At 40.6% G+C, this 19,434-nt stretch overlaps 1 protein-coding gene and 1 pseudogene across 2 annotated transcripts in view; both read left to right on the top strand.

The window, feature by feature from the left end:
• Positions 1-19,434, top strand: part of PARG (poly(ADP-ribose) glycohydrolase) — a 188,577-nt gene that overhangs the window by 107,954 nt on the left and 61,189 nt on the right. For both annotated transcript variants that reach the window (XM_006757138.2, XM_006757139.2), the window contains exons 10-11: positions 8,612-8,691; positions 15,139-15,199. In XM_006757138.2, coding sequence (XP_006757201.1) covers positions 8,612-8,691; positions 15,139-15,199 — 141 coding nt within the window. The remainder of the gene's footprint in view (positions 1-8,611; positions 8,692-15,138; positions 15,200-19,434) is intronic.
• On the top strand, positions 10,630-12,530 carry LOC102767836 (annotated as a pseudogene).

Here is a 19,434-nt window from a genome sequence, read left to right as displayed (position 1 = left end):
AACTTGGTGTGTCTACCTTCTGAGCTCTATCCCCCAAGTCCCCAGTCCTGGGTTCTGCTCTCACAGCTCCAGTCCACTTCACCCTCCCTCTGCCAGAGCAGAAGGTGGGATGGCTCCACAGGGAATTTTTGTGCTTTTGCCCTTCAAGAGGGTGCCTGAACTTTCACTTGCCACTCCCTGGCAGACAGCACCCCATTGCTTTTCACAGTTAGATTGTATGTGGGTACCCTTCTCAGATTTTGTGCTCTCTGCTGGGGAGCCCAGCTTCAGGATTAGACCCTAGAGTTCTCTGTGGCATCCCTCACAGCTGAGATATCTCTCCGGGACTTCAGTTGCCGTCTGTGGGTGCCCAGCCAGCCCTTTCATGCCTCCGCCCCTCCTATCAGTCTCTATGCCATCTCCACCTTCAGTCCTTGGGTATCAGGGTTCTCTCCTGTGAGTTTTCCATTGATTATTCAGGAAGCCTTTCCATATTTCAGTTGTAATTCCAGCTTGTTCCTGGGAGCACATCTGTGTTGCATCCTCCTACTCTGCTGCCATTTTTATTTTATATATATATTTTAGTTAGTGTATGCTTGATATCTGGACCTTAGTAAGATCCTTGAATAACTTACTAAGTCCCTTGAAGCTATCATGATGATCCTTGAGTAACCTTATAACCATGGTTTTGAACTCTGTATCAGTTTGCTTGCTTCCATTTCTTTCATATGTGACATGTTTCTTTGTCTCTGCATTTTGACTGCTTTCCTGCGTTTGTTTCTACATATTAGACAGAGCTACTATGTCTCCTTTAGTTGGTAGAATGGCCTTGTGTAGTAAGTGCACCCCTGTGTGGCCTGTGTACTCAGTTTTATAGTTGAGCCTTGATTGCTCTTCGTGTCCCTGGGAGGAATTGACCTCCATTCCAATTGGCTGTGAGGACTAGCAGCAACTACAGTGGGAGAGCTGCTGTGCAAGGAGGAATGGATCTCCAGGCCAATTGACTGTGAGGACCAGCTGCGACTACGATGGGAGAGCTGCTGTGCAGGAAACACTCCTATGGAGCAGGACTTGCTTCAGTGGGGCTTTGGTGCTCCCTGAGTCTGCCTGTTGAGTGTGTTGCTTATGGATGGGTAGAGTTGTAATCTGCCATGGTTTGAAGCTGTCCACCAAGTGCACTGGCTCTAGGGCTTCCAGGGCGGTGCAAAGTTTGAAGCCTGAGGAAGGACAGGCCATTCATATGCAAAATCCACTGCAAACAGGTTGGGTGGGGTTGCCAATTGGATGGGACAGGGTCTCAGGGAATCACCAGGGCAGAGCAAACAGATATACCTGCCAGTCAGCCCTGCCACGGGGGAGGTCCCAGCCGTGGGGCTTTGGTGCTCCCTGAGTCTGCCTGTTGAGTGTGTTGCTTATGGATATGTAGAGTTGTAACCTGCTATGGTTTGAAGCTTTGTACCTTTTATTGATAGGTTTGGGGCATGCTGAACCAGTTGCAGCTTTTTTGAGATATTTCAGCAAAGTCTGAAGCCTGAGCAAGTAGGCCATTCCCAGGGCGGTGCAAAGTTTGAAGCCTGAGGAAGGACAGGCCATTCATATGCAAAATCCACTGCAAACAGGTTGGGTGGGGTTGCCAATTGGATGGGACAGGGTCTCAGGGAATCACCAGGGCAGAGCAAACAGATATACCTGCCAGTCAGCCCTGCCACGGGGGAGGTCCCAGCCCAGGAACAATGACCCCTGGGAGTACCCCTGTCTGGGAGAAAGCCGCCTCCAAGTTCCTGCCCTGTTGCTAGATAATCCAGTTCTTCCCTGTATGTGTCTGGGTCTCCCAGAGCCACCACCCAGCAACCTGCTCTGGAGCTCAGAGGAAGCAGGAGCTTGTCAGTTTGTGCGCCGGTCCTTTATAAGGAACACCTGTGTCTCTAGCAACCTCCATGTCACTCAGCCCCAATCCCTGCTGGCTTTCACAGCCCAAAGTTATGGGGACTTCTCATTCCAGCTCTGGAACCCTGGGTTGGGGTATTAAAAAACAGCATAAATTGGTGTGAGACCAGCCATTTCAGTGCCTCTGCTCCTCCTACCAGTCTCCCTGTGCTTTTTTCTTTACTTCTCTAGTTGTAGGACCATTCAGCCAGCTTTCAGGCGGTTCTGAATGATGGTTGTTCTGTATTTTAGTTGTAATTTTGATGTAGTTGTGGGAGGTGACGAGTATAGGTGTTTACCTACTCCACCATCTTGGTTCTCCTATTTATTACTTTTTAAAAATATATATTTTCATTGATTTTTAGAGAGTGAGGAAGGGAGAGGGAGAAGGGAGAGAGAGATGGAAACATTGATCAGAGAGACAGTTTAATTGGCTGCCTCCTGCACGCCCCCTATTGGGGATCGAGCCTGCAACCCGGGCATATGCCTTGACCAGGAATCTAACTAGTGACCTCTTAGTGCATGTGTCGACGATCAACCAACCATTGAGCTACACCGGCCAAGAGAGCATATATTACTTTTATAATTAGAAAAAAAATAGTTACTTAAGAGGAGGAACAAGTCAATCATCAGAAATGGAACTGGAGACACACAGTTACTAAAAAGAATGGACAATTTTTATAATTTGATTTTGAGAGTGGAATCCTACAGATTTTTTAAAATATGTATCTTTATTGTTGAAAATATTACAGATATCCCCCCCTTTTTTAATCCCCATTGACTCCCTCTACCCTGCACCCACCCCTCCCAGGCCTTCACTACACCACTGTCTGTGTCCATGGGCTCTGCATATATATATAAAGTTCCTAATTTCACCCTCCCCCCCCCCCACTCCGACCCTCTCACCTTCTCTCTCAGATGCTTCATCCCACAGATTTTTTGAGCCTTTCTTAAACAGCTAGTGTGGGTAGTTTATGCCTTCCTAATTACCGCCCCATAGACACAGTATCATTACCTCCCTTTTACCCTAATTTTTCTGTTTTAGCAACACAAGGGCCCTCTCAGGGTTGAGCACCTGCCACACTGACAGCCTTCTTCTCTCAACAGTAAAATGAACCACAGGTTTGTTTTTCAGCTAAACTTCTGAACAGGAATGTTGGGACTCCTTGGAAACAGCATCTTTATCTTTTTCATTGTGCATGGTCATCTATTCTAAAGATTGAGCTGGTAGGTTCTGAGTGTCAGCATGTTAGGCTTTGATGAGAAAAGAAGCTGAGCCACTTTTCTTTTCTTTTTTAATCCTCACACGAGGAAATTTTTCCATTGATTTCCAGAGAGAGAGTGGAAGGGAAGGCGGAAGGGAGGAGGGAGAGAGAGATGGAAGGGAGGAAAGAGAAGAGAGAGAGACACATTGACAGGAGAGAGAGACACATCAATTGGTTGCCTCCTGCATGCGCTCCTACCCGGGCGGAGGAACCTGTAACCTAGGTACATGCCCTTGACCAGGAATGGAACCCACGACCCTTTAGTCCTAGGGCCAAGGCTTCAACCACTGAGCCAAATCGGCCAGGGCTGAGCCACTTTTCTTAATGAAGGGAATATGGACTAGAACAATGTGAGCATTTTATGTAAATGACTTGTGAGTTTTTGCTGGCTATTATAGAATGCCTTTCCTCTAGCACAGATCCCTTGGCTTACTTAACATTATCTGAAAATTTTTCTGCATGAGATGAACTCTTTATTATAGCTAATATTAAGTATTTTCGATTTACCAATTACTGTGCTATTTTTAGTTTAATCTTTGTGTTAACTCTTATAAGTTAGGTATTTTTCTCATTTTTTCAGATGAGGAGATGAAGGCTTAGAGCTAGCTGGTATAATTGGGATTCAAACTCAGGAGTACATAGGCAGCCTAGAAACTGTATCCCTTAATCCAACGGTTCTCAACCTGTGGGTCGCGGCCCCTTTGGGGGTCGAACGACCCTTTCACAGGGGTCGCCTAAAACCATCGGAAAACGCATATATAATTACATATTGTTTCTGTGATTAATCACTATGCTTTAATTATGTTCAATTTGTAACAATGAAATGGGGTCACCACAACATGAGGAACTGTATTAAAGGGTCGCAGCATTAGGAAGTTTGAGAACCACTACCTTAATCACTCTACTATATAGCCTCCTTTCAATGAACTGTATTAATACTTCTTACCTCAGAGCTGATAAGAAATTAAAACTACCCTTAGAAATAATTATTGATCTGTAAAATGAACCAAAGCCATCTGTCAATCCAAAGTGACCATGAGAAATTGAAACTTACAGTATCCCAGTAGCATTTTTACCAAATTAGAATTTAAGCAGGTCTGCTGATGATTTGAAACAGGCATATTCTTGTCTTCCTGGCTGACAGCTGTTCTTTTGGTCACCAGAACACTGAAAATTAACTATGGCAGGTTAAGCCCGTGGTAGTCTATATAGTCGTTTTAGGGACTCTTTAGCAGCCAGAATGTCTGCACTTGCCTCTCACTGGGATGGCACGGGTTTTTATAAACCTAAACTAGCAATCAACAAGAACCTGGATTGTACATGATCATTGATGCAGTCTATTGACAGCAGCTCACTTTGATTCTATCGATGCACTTTTCTAGGTGGGGAAGCTTTATTCTAATAGGTTCAGTTTGAGTAAATGACTTGTCAGCAGAACTGGGACTTGAATATTGTCTTCTGTTCAAACTCAGTGCTCTTTCATTATGTCTTGCTTCCTCTCAAGAACAAAATGCTCTGAGTGTGCTCCTGAAACAGAACACAACCCAAAGTTCCCCTTTTTTATGTGGCTTATGAAAGATCAAGTACCTAATTTGATGAGCCATTTGGTAAGCTGATTATGGAACATGTTATTGTGTTTTCATTTTTGCATAGTTGCTATTTATGATTATAGTTTCTGGCAGTTGGAATCTATGCGTGTGTGAGCACTCTTGCATATTTAGTCTCAAAAGAGGTATGACTAGCTAGTTGATTGAATAAGAAAAATGGTTAAGAGTTTGTGGTGGGAGGCTGACGTCAATAAATGGACTAAGTCTTCCTTTTTAAATTATTGTTGTGTTCTTCCAGCCCTGCTTAGTTATGTTAAATGTCCGTGACCTTTTCTACTGCTTGCCTTTCAGGGCCTAAACATTCATATAAAGGCTCCCAATGTGATTAACATTGATGCTTCTAAGATTGCTTAGAAACTGATGGTCAGAGATTAATTGTGTGCTGCAGCAGTGGTCAGCCCAGGAGGCTTTTACATCTGCCTCTTCTGGATTGAAAATGCTGCTGGGGCCATATGGCAGAAAGGACTTTCTGGCTGGGTTTCAGATTATCATTTGCTTCCATTTTATAGTGGAGGTTATTGTGCTTTGGGTTTGATTTACTGTGTACTAATGGAATTAATCCTTAACTTGAAATCACGTGTGTGTGCGTGTGTGTGTGTGTGTGTGTGCGTGTGCGTGTGTAATCCAATTCCAGTAATGTTATCAATATGTCATTCAGGGAAAGATTTTATGAAACTAGTAGAGGCCCGATGCACAAAATTTGTGCAAGGGGCTCGGCCCTCACAGCCCCGGCTACCTCGGCCCTCCTGGCCCTGGCTGCCTTGTGGCCCCACCGTCTTGCTGCCCTGCCCACTGGTCATTCTGGAAGGTTGTTCCACCATTTGGTCTAATTAGCATATTAGCTCTTTATTATTACAGATGTTTCTATGTATGGAAAGAAAAATACCAGTTAATAAGTATCAACTCTGATTGACTTACTCCCTTGAAAATAAAAAGTATTTTTAGAACAAAGGTGAGGTTGCCTAACTCTTCCTGTTTGCTTTCTTTAATAATCTGTAATTATTCAATTAAATGCCAAAATGTCTTCCCTATATGCAGAGGGGTTATTATGGCATGATTTATGTTCATGTTTACATGCATGCCTGCTGACTCAAAATATGCCTTCAAATATATGTACCCAGGACCTGGAAATCTAAATCTAAAAAAAAAAAATTGGTGTTAGGAAGTAAAAAAAAAAAAAAATTGGATGGTGCTTGATTAGTATGAGAAATCTAATTGTCTCCAGTCTCTTGTCTCTCTTGAAGGCTCTGTGTTTGTCTCTCTGAGTGTCTTTGCATGTGAGTTTCTGTTTCTCAGACTCCACCTTTGTCTCCAGCCCCATTCTGTCTATCCCTTTCTTCCCTCTTAGTCTTCCCTGCTGTACTAGTGTCTTTCTGTCGCTCTCCTTTTTCTGGCTCCATCCTCAGTTCCTTTGTCTTCCTTCTTTCTCCCTAGAACTGTTCCTCAGATAATACATCACTCTTCTGATAACTTTCACTAATGCTGTTTGCCTGTGTTTTTATGTTATTTTTCACTAGCTTCCATACCAGGGTAATTCATTTTATCTGGGTGGCTATACATAGTACTATAAAAATTCACAGCAGTGAAGTCTGAGAATTGTCATAAGTTTTAAACCTGCATCATCTTCCCCGTCTTTCTTTCCACCTCCCCCTTTCCTCTGTGCCTCCAACCCCCACACACGTCCTTGCTTCACAAGGAAGATGGCAAAGCATATTTGGTTACATAGTGATTTGAAATCAGGCTGTGAAACTCACACACAATGATTAATCAGAATACATTGAGGTTCTGCTTGATTTGTACCTATGAGGTTTGGACCTGCAAAATCAACAGTGGTGCTCATTTGTAGTTGGTGGTAATAGCCACATCATCTTTCAGGGAAGTCATATCCTTAGGTTAATAAATCTGCAGTCCCAAGAGGCTCCTAAGGTTAATAATTTGTCATCATGGTTATGAATTATGTGATTTTACATATAGCTGATCTCATGTAGAAATTAGGGATATTTTTTATGTTTTGGGAAATTATTTAAGTTCAGCAGCCATTTTCTTCTCGTAGTGCAACAGTTCTGGGGAAGTGGAACTTTTTCCTCCTTAATTGAATTGTATAGTCCTCAATTCATCTCTGAGAAAGGGTGGTGGCTGCCTTTATATTAATACTGCTTCCCTCTACTAAGTAGTAAACCTAGAAAAGGATTTTGCAATGGATTCCAAGGTGTTCACTTAGTAAATCATATTTATTTCATACAGGATGTTTAATTAAACTGCCAAGTGGCTTCTTCTTTATTCTGACCATCATTTTGATTTAAACAAACTCTATTCTGGTTGACACTGCAGAAGAAACTAAGCTGAAACCTGCACTGTCAGATATCCTTTTTTGGGGGGCAGGCAGCTGGATTTTAAGAATATTTGTAATAAACATTTTAGAAAAATAAGTTAGGCGAGTAAAAATTATTACATAGGCACAATTCTTTTAAAAAATCGGTCATATTTTAGATTTGGTTAAAATGCTTTCTATTATTAGTATTCTTTTTAGGAGATAAGTATTCAGATAAATTGTTTTCTCAGAAATTGACTCTGAATACAGAATTTCAGATCACTGGAAACAAGTAATTTGAAATCTGTATTTCCTTCCCTTTTTCTAATTCATTTTATTTACTCAATAGGATTTTGTCATGAAATTAACTTTTTCCTTTCTGCATAGTTATATAAACGTGCTTTTCTGAAGAAAAATTTTATCCATTTTGACGCTTGTTAAAGTGAACTTTTACTTGAAGCATTTCTGGTTTTAAAGCCAGGATATATGACCAGAGGCAGATAAATAATATCTCCTTATTTATAGTCACAGAATTTCTCTAATTTTTCAGTGCTTTTGGAAAAGTAGATCTTGTGCCTAAAAGCATGCTTTTGTGATTGAAATCTTTTAGTGAACTACTTACTCAGGCCAAATGCTTCTAAAGCCCTTCTTTTCTTTCCCTCGGGATAAATTGCATAATGTGTTACCAATAACAATGCCACATCATTTCAAAGAAAACTAAAGTAGTACAAGTCTAGGTTTCTGGAAACCAGATGGCAGATGGATAGCACTATTTAACAGGTTACCACGCAAAGAGTGTATTTATTTAATTTCCAAGGTTTGGTCATTCCTCTACTCTAATATCTTGTTATACTGCATGTCATTGTCCTTATTGTTCTTGCATCCCCAACACAAACAATGATGTGCAGTCTTTTTCAGATACTGTCTTTATTCAGTCATTTAACTGCCTAGTAATATTGTGAATTATAAATATATTTGCCATTGGGGAAAAAACCAAGCATTAATTCACTGGCTTAATTGTCTTTGGGGGACCAGGTGGTGCCTTCTCCTTGGAGGAAGATAGACTGGAGAGACGAGTTGTTAGAGTACCATCTGACTTGAACAACTTTTTTTTTTAAAATATATTTTATTGTTTTTTTACAATAAAATATAGAGGAAGGAAGACGGATAGAGAGTTAGTAACATCGATGAGAGAGAAACATCGATCAGCTGCCTCCTGCACACTCCTTACTGGGGATGTGCCCGCAATCAAGGTACATGCCCTTGACCAGAATCGAACCTGAGACCTTTCAGTCCACAGGCTGATGCTCTATCCACTGAGCCAAACCAGTTAGGGCTGACTTGAACAACTTTTAAGAAGCCTGGTTCTACTTGCTTTCAGTCCTTTCTGATGCCATTTGAATCCAAACAGTTTTCAGTTCTTTATTATTACAGAATTGCTTTCTGAAAGAATTAATTATTTTATTACTGGGTAATGATATAGATTTAGTTCTTTGTGAATCTTTGTTTTTGGTCTCTTTCAGGTTGTTTGAAGGACGTTCCTCAAGAAAACCAGAGAAGCTTAAAACGCTCTTCTGCTACTTCAGAAGAGTCACAGAGAAAAGTAAATTCCTTTCATTCTTAACTATAATTTTTATCACTGATGGGAGACAGTTCAGATCAAGAACATTTTGTGTTCAAAGTACACCTTCCTGTCCAAACCAAGTAATTCATTATAATCTAGATTTTATATACATGTGTATATACATAAATGTATGCCATGAGTGTGTGTGGGTCTTATATATTCTAAAATTAGAGCAGCGTAACATACCATAATGTGTTTTCATGAATAAAAACAAATTAATATTTTCAAAAGGAAGTATGTTGACCAGGAAATGCATTTTTTGGTGTTCTTTATTTAAAGAAGCATTGACTTTTATAGTTAGTTTATTTGTAGAAGTCAAGCAATTCATTGTCTTCCTACAGGTCCCTCTCTTTTGTGTCCCCTTTAAACCCTTTGCAGAGTTCTTATAAAGCAGTGTTTCACTTAGTGTTCACATGTCTGTCTTCCTCTGTTGAACCTCAACCATCTTGTTTCCCCAGAGGCTAATTGCAGCCCCTATGGCAGTGGTGGTAAATATCTAACCAGTGCTCTTAGTAACCACTGACTGTAGATTGCTATTGCCACTTCTGTCCTAGGAGCTGCGTAGCTACAGACACTTTGTTAACATCTCTAAGCCTCAATTTCTTCATCTTAATAGAATGATGATAATTATCTCATAGGCTAGTTGTAAATATTAAATGAAGCTACATGCTTAATAAATATTAGCTTTTACCAGTGGGTGGCTTTTCTTACAAGTTGGTTTTAAAGCAAACCAAAACTTCTCAAAAGCTTGCTTTTGCTAACTCTGGTCAAGTGAAATGAGTAATGAATTCTTTTTAGTTCTGGTCATACAGGTTGTGGGATTATCTTGAAATGTACCATTGAATCATTTTAAGGTCATTTTTTTCCTTTTGTAAGTATCTCTCATTATAGTATATTTAATTGGCACCTCCCCGACCCAGACCCCCAGTGTATTGCTATTGGACATTGTCCCCCCCCCCCTTTTTTTTTATAAGGAATCAATTATTAGGATTTGGGAATTTAAGGGAAAATTTTTACATGCTTCTTTGACGGGTTTATTTATTTCTTAGCTTATCAATTTTTAGTTTTGTGCTCGGTACAGAATAAAATATTAAGGAAAATGAAGGCTCATTCAGGCTATGATACATAACACCAAATTAAAATTTGTAATAACTCGTTAGAAAAAAGTACTTTTTTGCTATTCTAAATCTAAATAGAATGAGTTTCATTATTATACTTAGGTAATTCAGTGTTTACTTTTCTGTCCTTGGAGTCAAATCATGTATATCTTCTCTAGGCTTCTCTATGTGTCCTGTAGAAAAGCTAACTTGCCTTTCTACATTTTAGGATTTTAAATAATTTGAGGAAAAAAGCTAAAGTTTTATTTTTCTTTAAATATATTTTTATTGATTTCAGAGAGGAAGGAAGAGGGAGGGAGGGAGGGAGGGAAGGGGAGAGAGAGAGAGAGCGAGAGAGATGCATCAATGATGAGAGAGAAGCATTAATGGGCTGCCTCCGGCACACCCCCTACTGTGGATCGAGCCCACAACCAAGACATGTGCCCTGACCAGGAATCAAACCATGACCTCCTGGTTCATAGGTTGATGCTCAAGCACTGAGCCACATCAGCCAGGCTAAAGTTTTGTGTGTTATTCTTTTTTTCAACTAGAAATTTATAAACCATCCTAAGTGTTAGAAATTAATCACACTGAAAAAACAAGTTGTAATTAGACATTTTATGTTCTGGCTTTTTTACTATATATGGTAATGTAGTTCTTTGTAGAAATATAGAGAAGCATACTATAGGTTTTCAGGACGTAAAGCTACAGGCTTAAGGAGGAAATACTAAGTGGAATAAAAGAGGTTTGCAATTTAATAATTACCTTATACAGAAGTTGTAGAGTCTACTGAATAGAAACTATAGGAATGTATTTAGGTCTCCTCCTCTTGCTCCCTTGGTGGGGTGATGGTGACTGCACCAATGTCAGCATGGGCTACGCTCACCAACAACTACCAGCTCTTCAAGGAGCTTGGCAAAGGTGCCTTCCTGTGGTCCACAGGTGTGTGAAGAAAACCTCCATCCTGCAGTATACAGCAAAAATCAATACCAAGAAGTTGGTCTGCCCGGGATCACCAGAAACTAGAACGTGAGGCCTGGATATGTTGACTTTTGAGACATCCATTGTGCATTCCCATCACAATATTTCAGAAAAAGTGTTTCACTACCTTGTGTTTGATCTTGTTACTGGTGGAGAGCTGTTTGTAGACATCATATCCAAAGAATCCTATGATGAAGCTGATGCCAGCCACTATTTACATCAGATTTTGGAGAGCGTTAACTGCATCCACTAGGGTAATATTGTCCAGTGGGACCAGAAACCTGAGAAACTGCTGCTGATGTGTACAAGCAAGGATGCTGCGGGCAGCTGGCTGATTTTGGCCTAGCCATCCAAGTACAGGGAGAACAGCAGGCTTACTTTGGTTTTACTGGCACCTCAGCTTACTTGTCTCCTGAAGCCTTTGTTGTTGTTGTTAATCCTCACCTGAGGATATTTTTTCCATTGATTTTTAGAGAGAGTGGAAGGGAAGGGAAGAGACACAGAGAGAGAAACATCTATGTGAGAGAAACACATCGATTGATTGCCTCTCACATGTGCCCTGACCAGGGCTGGGGATCGAGCCTGCAACTGAGGTATGTGCCCTGGACCGGAATTGAACCCATGACCCTTCAGTCTGTGGGCCGACATTCTATCCACTGAGCAAACAAGCTAGGGCTGTCCCCTGAAGTCTTGAGGAAAGATGCCTATAGAAAACCAGTGGGTTTCAGAACCTGTGGAGTCTTCTTGGATATTCTGCTGGTGGGATATCCTCTCTTTCAGGATGAGGACCAACAGAAGCTATATCAGCAGATCAAGGCTGGAGCCTATGATTTCCCATCCAGAGTGGGACAGTGACCCCTGAAGCCAAGAACTGATCAACCAGATGCTAACTACAACCCTGCAAAACATATCTCAGCTGACCAGGCTCTCAAGCATCCACGGTTCTGCTAACGGTCCACGGTGGTATCCATGATACATCATCAGGAGACTGCGGAGTGCTTGCGTAAGTTCAGTGCCCGGAGGAAACTGAAGGGTGGCATCCTCACGACCATTACTTGTCTCCAGGAACTTTTAAGCTGCCTAAAGCCTATTGAGCAAGAGGTCGGGTGGCGGTGACAAGGCGCCATAAACCACTATGGTGGGTAACATTACAGATGTGATCAAGGACTCCACAGAGAACTGCAACACCACCACTGAAGACAAGGATCTCAATATGGGAAAACAGGAGATCATTCAAATCACAGAACAACTGATTGAGGTCATCAACAATGGAGATTTTGAGGCCTGCAGAAAGATTTGTAATCCAGGACTCACTTCTTTTGAGCCTGAAGGCCTTGGTAACCTTGTGGAGGGCATGAATTTCCGTAAGTTTTGCTTTGAGAATCTTCTGTCCAAGAACAGCAAGTGCATTCATGCCATCATCCTGAACCCACATGTCCATGTGATCAGAGAGGACACAGCTCGAATAGCTTACATCCACCTCAATACATTGATGGACAGGGTCCACCTCCCACCAGCCAGTCAGAGGAGACCCAGGTCTGGCACCTCTAGGATGGCAAGGGCTCATTGTCCACTGTCACTGCTCAGGGGCCCCTGCCCCACCGCTGCAGTGAGCTCAGCCACAGGGTCATTAGGAGATCCCAGCTGGAGGTCGAACCTTTGCAGCCAGTGTCTCTGGAGGATCCCGCGCGACAGCAGCAGTCCTGTTCATTTGAGGTTTAAAACAATTAAATTACAAACCCACCCACTTGCCCTTCGTGTCTGTCTCTGCTGTACTGAGGTGTTTTTACATTTAAGGAGAAAAGATTGTTTTTAAAAAGATGGAAAAAGAAATGTATTTAAAGTACCATATATTTCATCAAATCTAGGATATTGTAGATGGTAGGAAGTGCCATTATGTTATGTACCACTAAGAAGGAAAAAACACTCAGGATGGGGAATCATTGGAGACCTCGCTGATAAAGCTGGCACACCAAAAGCCTACACCCTTAGTCTAAGGATACATGAGGAGTTAACCTGGCTGTACAGAAAAGGGACAGTAAGCAAACCACTGTCAATGTTGGCACTGGGTAGAGAGGGGAAAAAATATCCTCTGAGAATGTGAATCAAGTTTGGGGTCCAAAGTCATATTACCAGGGTGATCCACAAAAGCCTGCAACAGAGGGCTTACTTCAGACCGAGCTGAGGTTGGTGGTGCTCTTAGATGGTGGCAGAAGCAGATGCACATCTTCTCTGGAAAGGGTTGACTTTAATCCAGACCAAATGCGATGGATAGATACCTTGGACTATGAAAGATGTATTTCATTTTCAGAAATTTAATACATGAAAAAATGTGCTTTTAGAATTGATAAAATACAATTCCATCAGGACCAACTTTTGAGTGTTGCCAAACATCAATATTTGTAATGAGGATCTTGAGACTGAAAGATTTTAAAGGGCTTTCTGAATTAAATTATTTTCAATATAGTTTTAAATAAAGTATCTTATAGGTGGAATATTTAAAAATTAATGATTCATATGCAGTGTATATTTTGAATTATTAAGGAAAACATTTAATCAACCAAAATAACTTATTCTGGCATGAAAGGTGCTTTTTTATGGAAGAAAGGTAATAGGCATGCTCTCAAGGTGTTTTTGTTATTAATTGAGGCCTGGTGCACGAAATTCGTGTGTGTGTGTGGGGGGGTCCCTCAGCCCAACCTGCACCCTCTTGCAATCTGGGACCCCTTGGGGGATGTCCGACTGCCAGTTTAGGCCTGATCCCACTGGCAGTTGGACATCCCTCTCGCAATCTGGGACCGCTGGCTCCTAACTGCTGACCTGCCTGATTGACCCTAACTACTCTGTTTGCTTGCCTGAGTGCCCCTAACCACTTGCCTGCCAGCCTGATCACCCCCTAATTGCTCCCCTGCCTACCTGATTGCCCCCTAACTGCTCCCCTGCTAGCCTGATGGCCCCCTAACTACTCCCCTGCTGGCCTGATAACCCCCTAACTGCCCTCCCCTGCCGGCCTGATCACCCCTAACCGCCTCTGCCTTGGCCCCCACCACCGTGGCTTTGTCCAGAAGAGATCAAGTCTAATTAGCATATTGCGCTTTTATTACTATAGATATCTTAAGAACCATGTTTATATGCCTTTTCTTTTACTTTGCCAGTAGTGTTCATTTATGAATTTCTTTTGATCTTTCCTAGTGTATATGAAGGACATTTAATGTTCTTACTTCTCTTACTGACTGATGTTCGTGACTGATAATACTAACATTAGTTTTCTATTAATAGAATTACTTCTCTAGTATTTGAATTGTTTGACTTCTTGTGAGTTTTAAATATGCTATCCATTTGTCTTGAAGATAGACATCTAAATGTTTTATAACTCATGTTAACAAAATTCTGTTTTTTAATATAAATACTCCATATGATTTTTGAGTTATTAATGCTTGTGACTGAAAGTACAGAAATGTAGAATCATCCAAAGGAATGAAATGATTACTAAGCTTTCATTGGAACTCTACCACCATTATCCCTAATAGTAACTGACATTTCTCTTTGCATAAGAGCTTAACAAAACAAACAACAACAAAAGGAGAAAACAAAAATGGCCTGGCTTTTTTAGTTTATTCTTTGATTGAATCAAACAAATTACTTTGGGCCAGCTGATTTATTTGTTGCTTTTGCTACTAGTTAAAAAATAAACCTAACAAAAAAGGATCATATCCTTTAAAATTTACTGTGTTTTGATCTTATATGTATTGCTACTTGAAAACTATGTCATCTTTCTTCTCTAATCATTTAGAACACAGTAATTCCTCCTTCCGCCTAAGGCACCTTATAAAAAGAGCAATTGCATATCATCTAAGCCCTGGATTTGGCTGTCACCTCCAAAGGCATGCCAACAATTTTCTTTTTTTAATCCTAGACATTTTTTTTCATTATAAAACATAAATATGTATACATTCACCAGTTTTTAGATGTAGGGTTAAAGTTCTTCTTTGAGAATGAGTCCATCTACAGATTAAAATCCAGTTTTGTCTTTATTATGTAAGCTACACTCTTTTGCATCTTTTCCCCCAAATTATTTCTTAAAAGTGTTTGCAGTTTAGAAATGACATTAAAAAAGTATCAGCACTCACATCCTCCTGTTGTGCTGCTGTTTGTGTATTTTTTTGTTTTAGTGAGGACATGTTATTTCATAGAAAGAGTTCCTACTGTAAGGATGATATTATTTTAAATCAATCTTCTGTTGAATTTCAAAACTAGTTTTATAGCCATTGTTAGACCCATTCTTTTACTGAATATATGTATAATCTTTTCAAAATCGAAACTTGTTTTTCTTTCATTGCTTTTGTAGAACCTACTGGGTTGGTGACATTTACAAGACAGAGTCTTGAAGATTTTCCAGAGTGGGAAAGGTAATGATAAAAACAATGCTGCAATCTTAGAATTAGAAGAACTGTTTTTACCATGAGAGGATTTTATTTTACAGCCCCTGGAAAGATGTTTTCCAAACTCTTAATTGCTATTTTGCTAGGCAGTTTCTTCTCATAAGAACCTAACAAAATCCATTGATAGCTCTCATTGTTAGAAAGGTTATGCCTTGTGAATCAAAGTCTGCAACCCTTTGATTTCTTCTCCTGTTTTGTCTTTGTTTTGTCTTCTGAAACGAAGTCCTATTTAGAGGTAAGGAGTTTTGTGCATGAAGACACTGATATTAAATGGAACACCAATATTTATTGTTCCTTCATACGCTCCTTTTTTGGTTAGTATTTATATTTTATAGCTTTTCTTCCTGGAGAATAGGATTGAGAAATTTTTTGTTTCTTTGTTTGTTAATCCTCACCTGAGGACTTTTTCCCATTGATTTTTAGAGAAAGTGGAAGGGAGGGGGAGAGTCAGAGAGAGAGAAACATCAATGTGAGAGAGACTCATTGACTGGTTGCCTCCTGCACGCGCCATGACCAGAACCCTGAGATCGAGCCTGCAATCGAGGTATATGCCCTTGACCAGAATGGAACCTAGGACCCTTCAGTCTGTGGGCCAACACTCTATCCACTGAGCCAAACCAGCCAGGGTGGGAAAATTTTTTTTATTAAACTAAAATATAAATAGTAGTTACCTAGAATTTGCCTGATAAGAATTTTGAGGTTTGTCTGTCCATGTGTACTATTGGCAAATTTTGTGGAAGTTGCTAACTTATTGTTTTGTTCTTATTATTTATCTGTAAATACTGAGGAGAATAATTACAAATCCGAGTTCATCAGATTTGTACATTTTTTAGTGTCCTGGAATAGTTAACACATTTCCTAGTCTAGAGCAAATCTCCAAAGCACTTAAAGTAGAATGGATCGACTTCTGCAATGCATGTGAGGACATGACTAAATGCATATTTTGAGTTGCATTCTGGTTAACCATTGCTTCTTATTTTCACATTCTAATAAAAAATATTTTAATCCTCACCTGAGGAAATGTCTTTATTAAGATTGCAGCAAATGATTTTTGAGAGGGAGGAAGAGAGAGAGAGCAAGAGAGGATCTCTTGCCTCCCGTACGAGCTCAGACAGGGATCAAACCCACAACCTGGGTATGTGCCCTGACTGGGAATGAAATCTGCAACCCTTTGGTGCACAGGACTATGCTCCAACCAGCTGAGCCACACTAGCAGGTCTAATAATTTTTATTGTAGTTTTTAATTGTTTTGTTTGGAATAAGTGATGAAAGAGACTCACTCTTGAGAGAGTTAACTTAAGAAGGCACATCTGCTTAGGTGGCTCTCCCATGGTGTCTTTGTTCATCAAACATGTTTATTTGCGAGGTGAAAGAAAAAATAAGCTTACTTTAGGAGGCTGACTGCATGGGTGAGATGATTATTAATAGGGAAAAATGGATAAAAGACCAAACACCTGAAGAAAAACAAAAGCAAAATTGAGCCAAAAAGGAAGAGAACATGAACAGCATTTTGGAGTCATGACATATTAGAGATTAAAATTATCCCAGGAAATCATTGGGTCCAGGGGCCTACTAAAAATATTGTCAACTCTATACTACCTATGACAGGTGGCGACTAGGCAGCTTCAGTGGTAGGAAGTACACAACTTCACCTCACTCGGCTGCTTGTGTTATTATCTAATACTGTCATTCACTAAAAAAGTCTGTCTTTCCAATGATCCCTCTTTTCCCATTCCTGGTTCTTCTAGAGCTACAATAAGTAAATTTAATTTTCTTTAACGTTCAGCTTTCCTTCATGTATCTTAATGCTTTCTTGACTCACCACAACTCTAATAATGCACACAGGTACATACAAACCTTACTCATTTCTTCTATTTCACATATAATATAAATTCTAAATGCTTTATTTCTGCTATTTACATACCCCAGACCATTGGTTCCTCTTAAAATATGGTGCCTAGATCTAAAAGTAACAATCTGCTATGTTCTCTGCCCAGGCCAGGGTACAGAGGATTGCTCTTCTTAGATCTTTAATTAGTCTGTAATAGGAATACAGATGTTTTGTTCATGTCACTTCCATGTAGATTTTATAGGTCATTCAGAGGGCTTGTTTTCAGTTCAGCTTAGGATTGCCTTTGCATTCGTCATTTATTTGACTCTAATGTGAAAGTACACTCGTTTATACATTGCCATCTGGGAGTGAAGGGATAGGTCAAAATGCAGAGATCTGCAAGGTGTTGTGTCGGTGAGATAATTTTGCCCCTAAATACAATCAAGATACTCCCCTTAACTTTGATAGACAGAATTTAACTTGGTAGCCTTTCTAGCTTTTTGTTCTCTGTTTTGTTTTAGTTGCTTTATAAGTGAGTTAGAGAATATAATTAATATCCTTCTCCCAGACTCCACAGAACCAGAAACATGCATTCACTTATAGAGGAAGGATGAAGAGGAGATGAAGATTCTTGGTGTTTTAAGAGTAAGGGGCTAAATGGGTGCCAGGAAGTTATAGGCTTTCTGATGACCAAGTTTCCGACATGTTACAGTTAATCTTTTGATTACCAGTAAATCCCTTAGCCAGGCTTAATCACCAACAGCCAGAATAGGCTGTGTCTTTGATTCCTGGAACAGTGAAATGGAGAATTTTCTAGGGCTAGAAGGAGAGACCTTTAAAAAGCTAGAAGGATGCTTAAAAAAACAAAAACCTGCCTGGCTGGCATTGCTCAGTGGTTGAGCATCATCCTATGAACCAGGAAGTCATGATTCGATTCTTGGTCAGGGCACATGCCCGGATTGTGGCTTTGATCCCCAGTAGGGGGCATGCAGGAGGCAGCCAATCAATGATTCTCTCTCATCATCGATGTTTCTATTGCTCTCTCTCTCTCTCCCTTCCTCTCTAAAATATATATATATATATATATATATATTAAAAAAACAAAACCTCCATCCCGTTTTTAGCTATTTCATAATGTTATTGAGAACTGTGCTGTAAGTTGACAACTTCAGTCATAGAGAATCATTGACAACAGTTGAGATCTCTGTTTTGAAATCCTGACTGACAAACCAGAGGTTTCTAGATCATGCTTTTTTTAGCTTTTCAGTAGTATCCTCAAAGGTGGTCTCCTTTGGAATAAAATGACTAGGAAAGTGGGGACTCCCCCACTAAAAGGAAGTTAAAAAGTCAAACTTATAATACAGTTTTTATGAGAGATTTATAATGTAATTTATTCTAAAAGATTGCATACTGGTTAAGAGCTTGAACCATTGATTTAGGCTACCTGGGTTTAAATCTTTATTGCTTCATTTACTAGCCTTGGGCAGGTAACTTGACTGCTTTCTGTGCCTTGTTTTCCCATCTGTGAAAGGAGGGGCTGATAGGGTTGTGAGGATTAAATGAGTTAATACAAATTAAACTCTTATAACAGAACATATATTGACTTACCTTCTGAGTTTAAGGCTATCAGTCTGAAATGTATTTGAACTCATTGAAACTGGGAAAAAAGCAAGTCACAGTAAGTAAATAGTGCATCCTCAGCTAAACTGTTTTTAAAAATATATAATTGTTGCCTTGGCGAGTGTGGCTTAGAACATTGGCCTGCACACCCAAGGGTCATGGGTTCGATTCCCACTCAAGGGCACATACCTGAGTTGCAGGTTCGATCCCTGACCCAGTCCAGTCATATGCAGGAGGCAACCAACCAATGTGTCTCTCTCGCATCAATGTTTCTCTCTCTATCTCTATCTTCCTTTATCTCTCTCTCTCTCTCTCTCCATCCCCCCTCCCTACTTCCCGTTCTCTCTCTAAAAATCAATAGGAAAAATGATCCTCAGGTGAGGATTGGCAACAATTATATATATACTAGAGGCCCGGTGCACAAAAACTTGTGCACTGGAGCGGGGGGGAGGGGGCGTTCCCTCAGCCAGACCTGTGCCCTCTCGCAGTCTGGGACCCCTCAGAGGATGACCACCTGCTGACTTAGGCCCAATCCCCTGGGGGCCTACGATGGCAATCAGACATGCCTCTGGCAGCCCTACAGCCCTCGGGGGATGTCAACTTGCCAGCGGGGAGCAGGCCTAAACTGCTGTCAGACATCCTTAGCGCTGCTGAGGAGGCAAGAGAGGCTCCCACCACCACCGCTGTACTGGCAGCCATCAGCCTGGATTGTGGCTGAGCAGAGCGCGTCCCATGTGAGAGCGCCCTGGCT

Source organism: Myotis davidii, unplaced genomic scaffold, assembly GCF_000327345.1.
Source record: "Myotis davidii unplaced genomic scaffold, ASM32734v1 scaffold854, whole genome shotgun sequence".
NCBI lineage: Eukaryota > Metazoa > Chordata > Mammalia > Chiroptera > Vespertilionidae > Myotis > Myotis davidii.
Note: the sequence above shows the minus strand (reverse complement) of the source record. Positions and strands in the feature narration are given on the sequence as shown.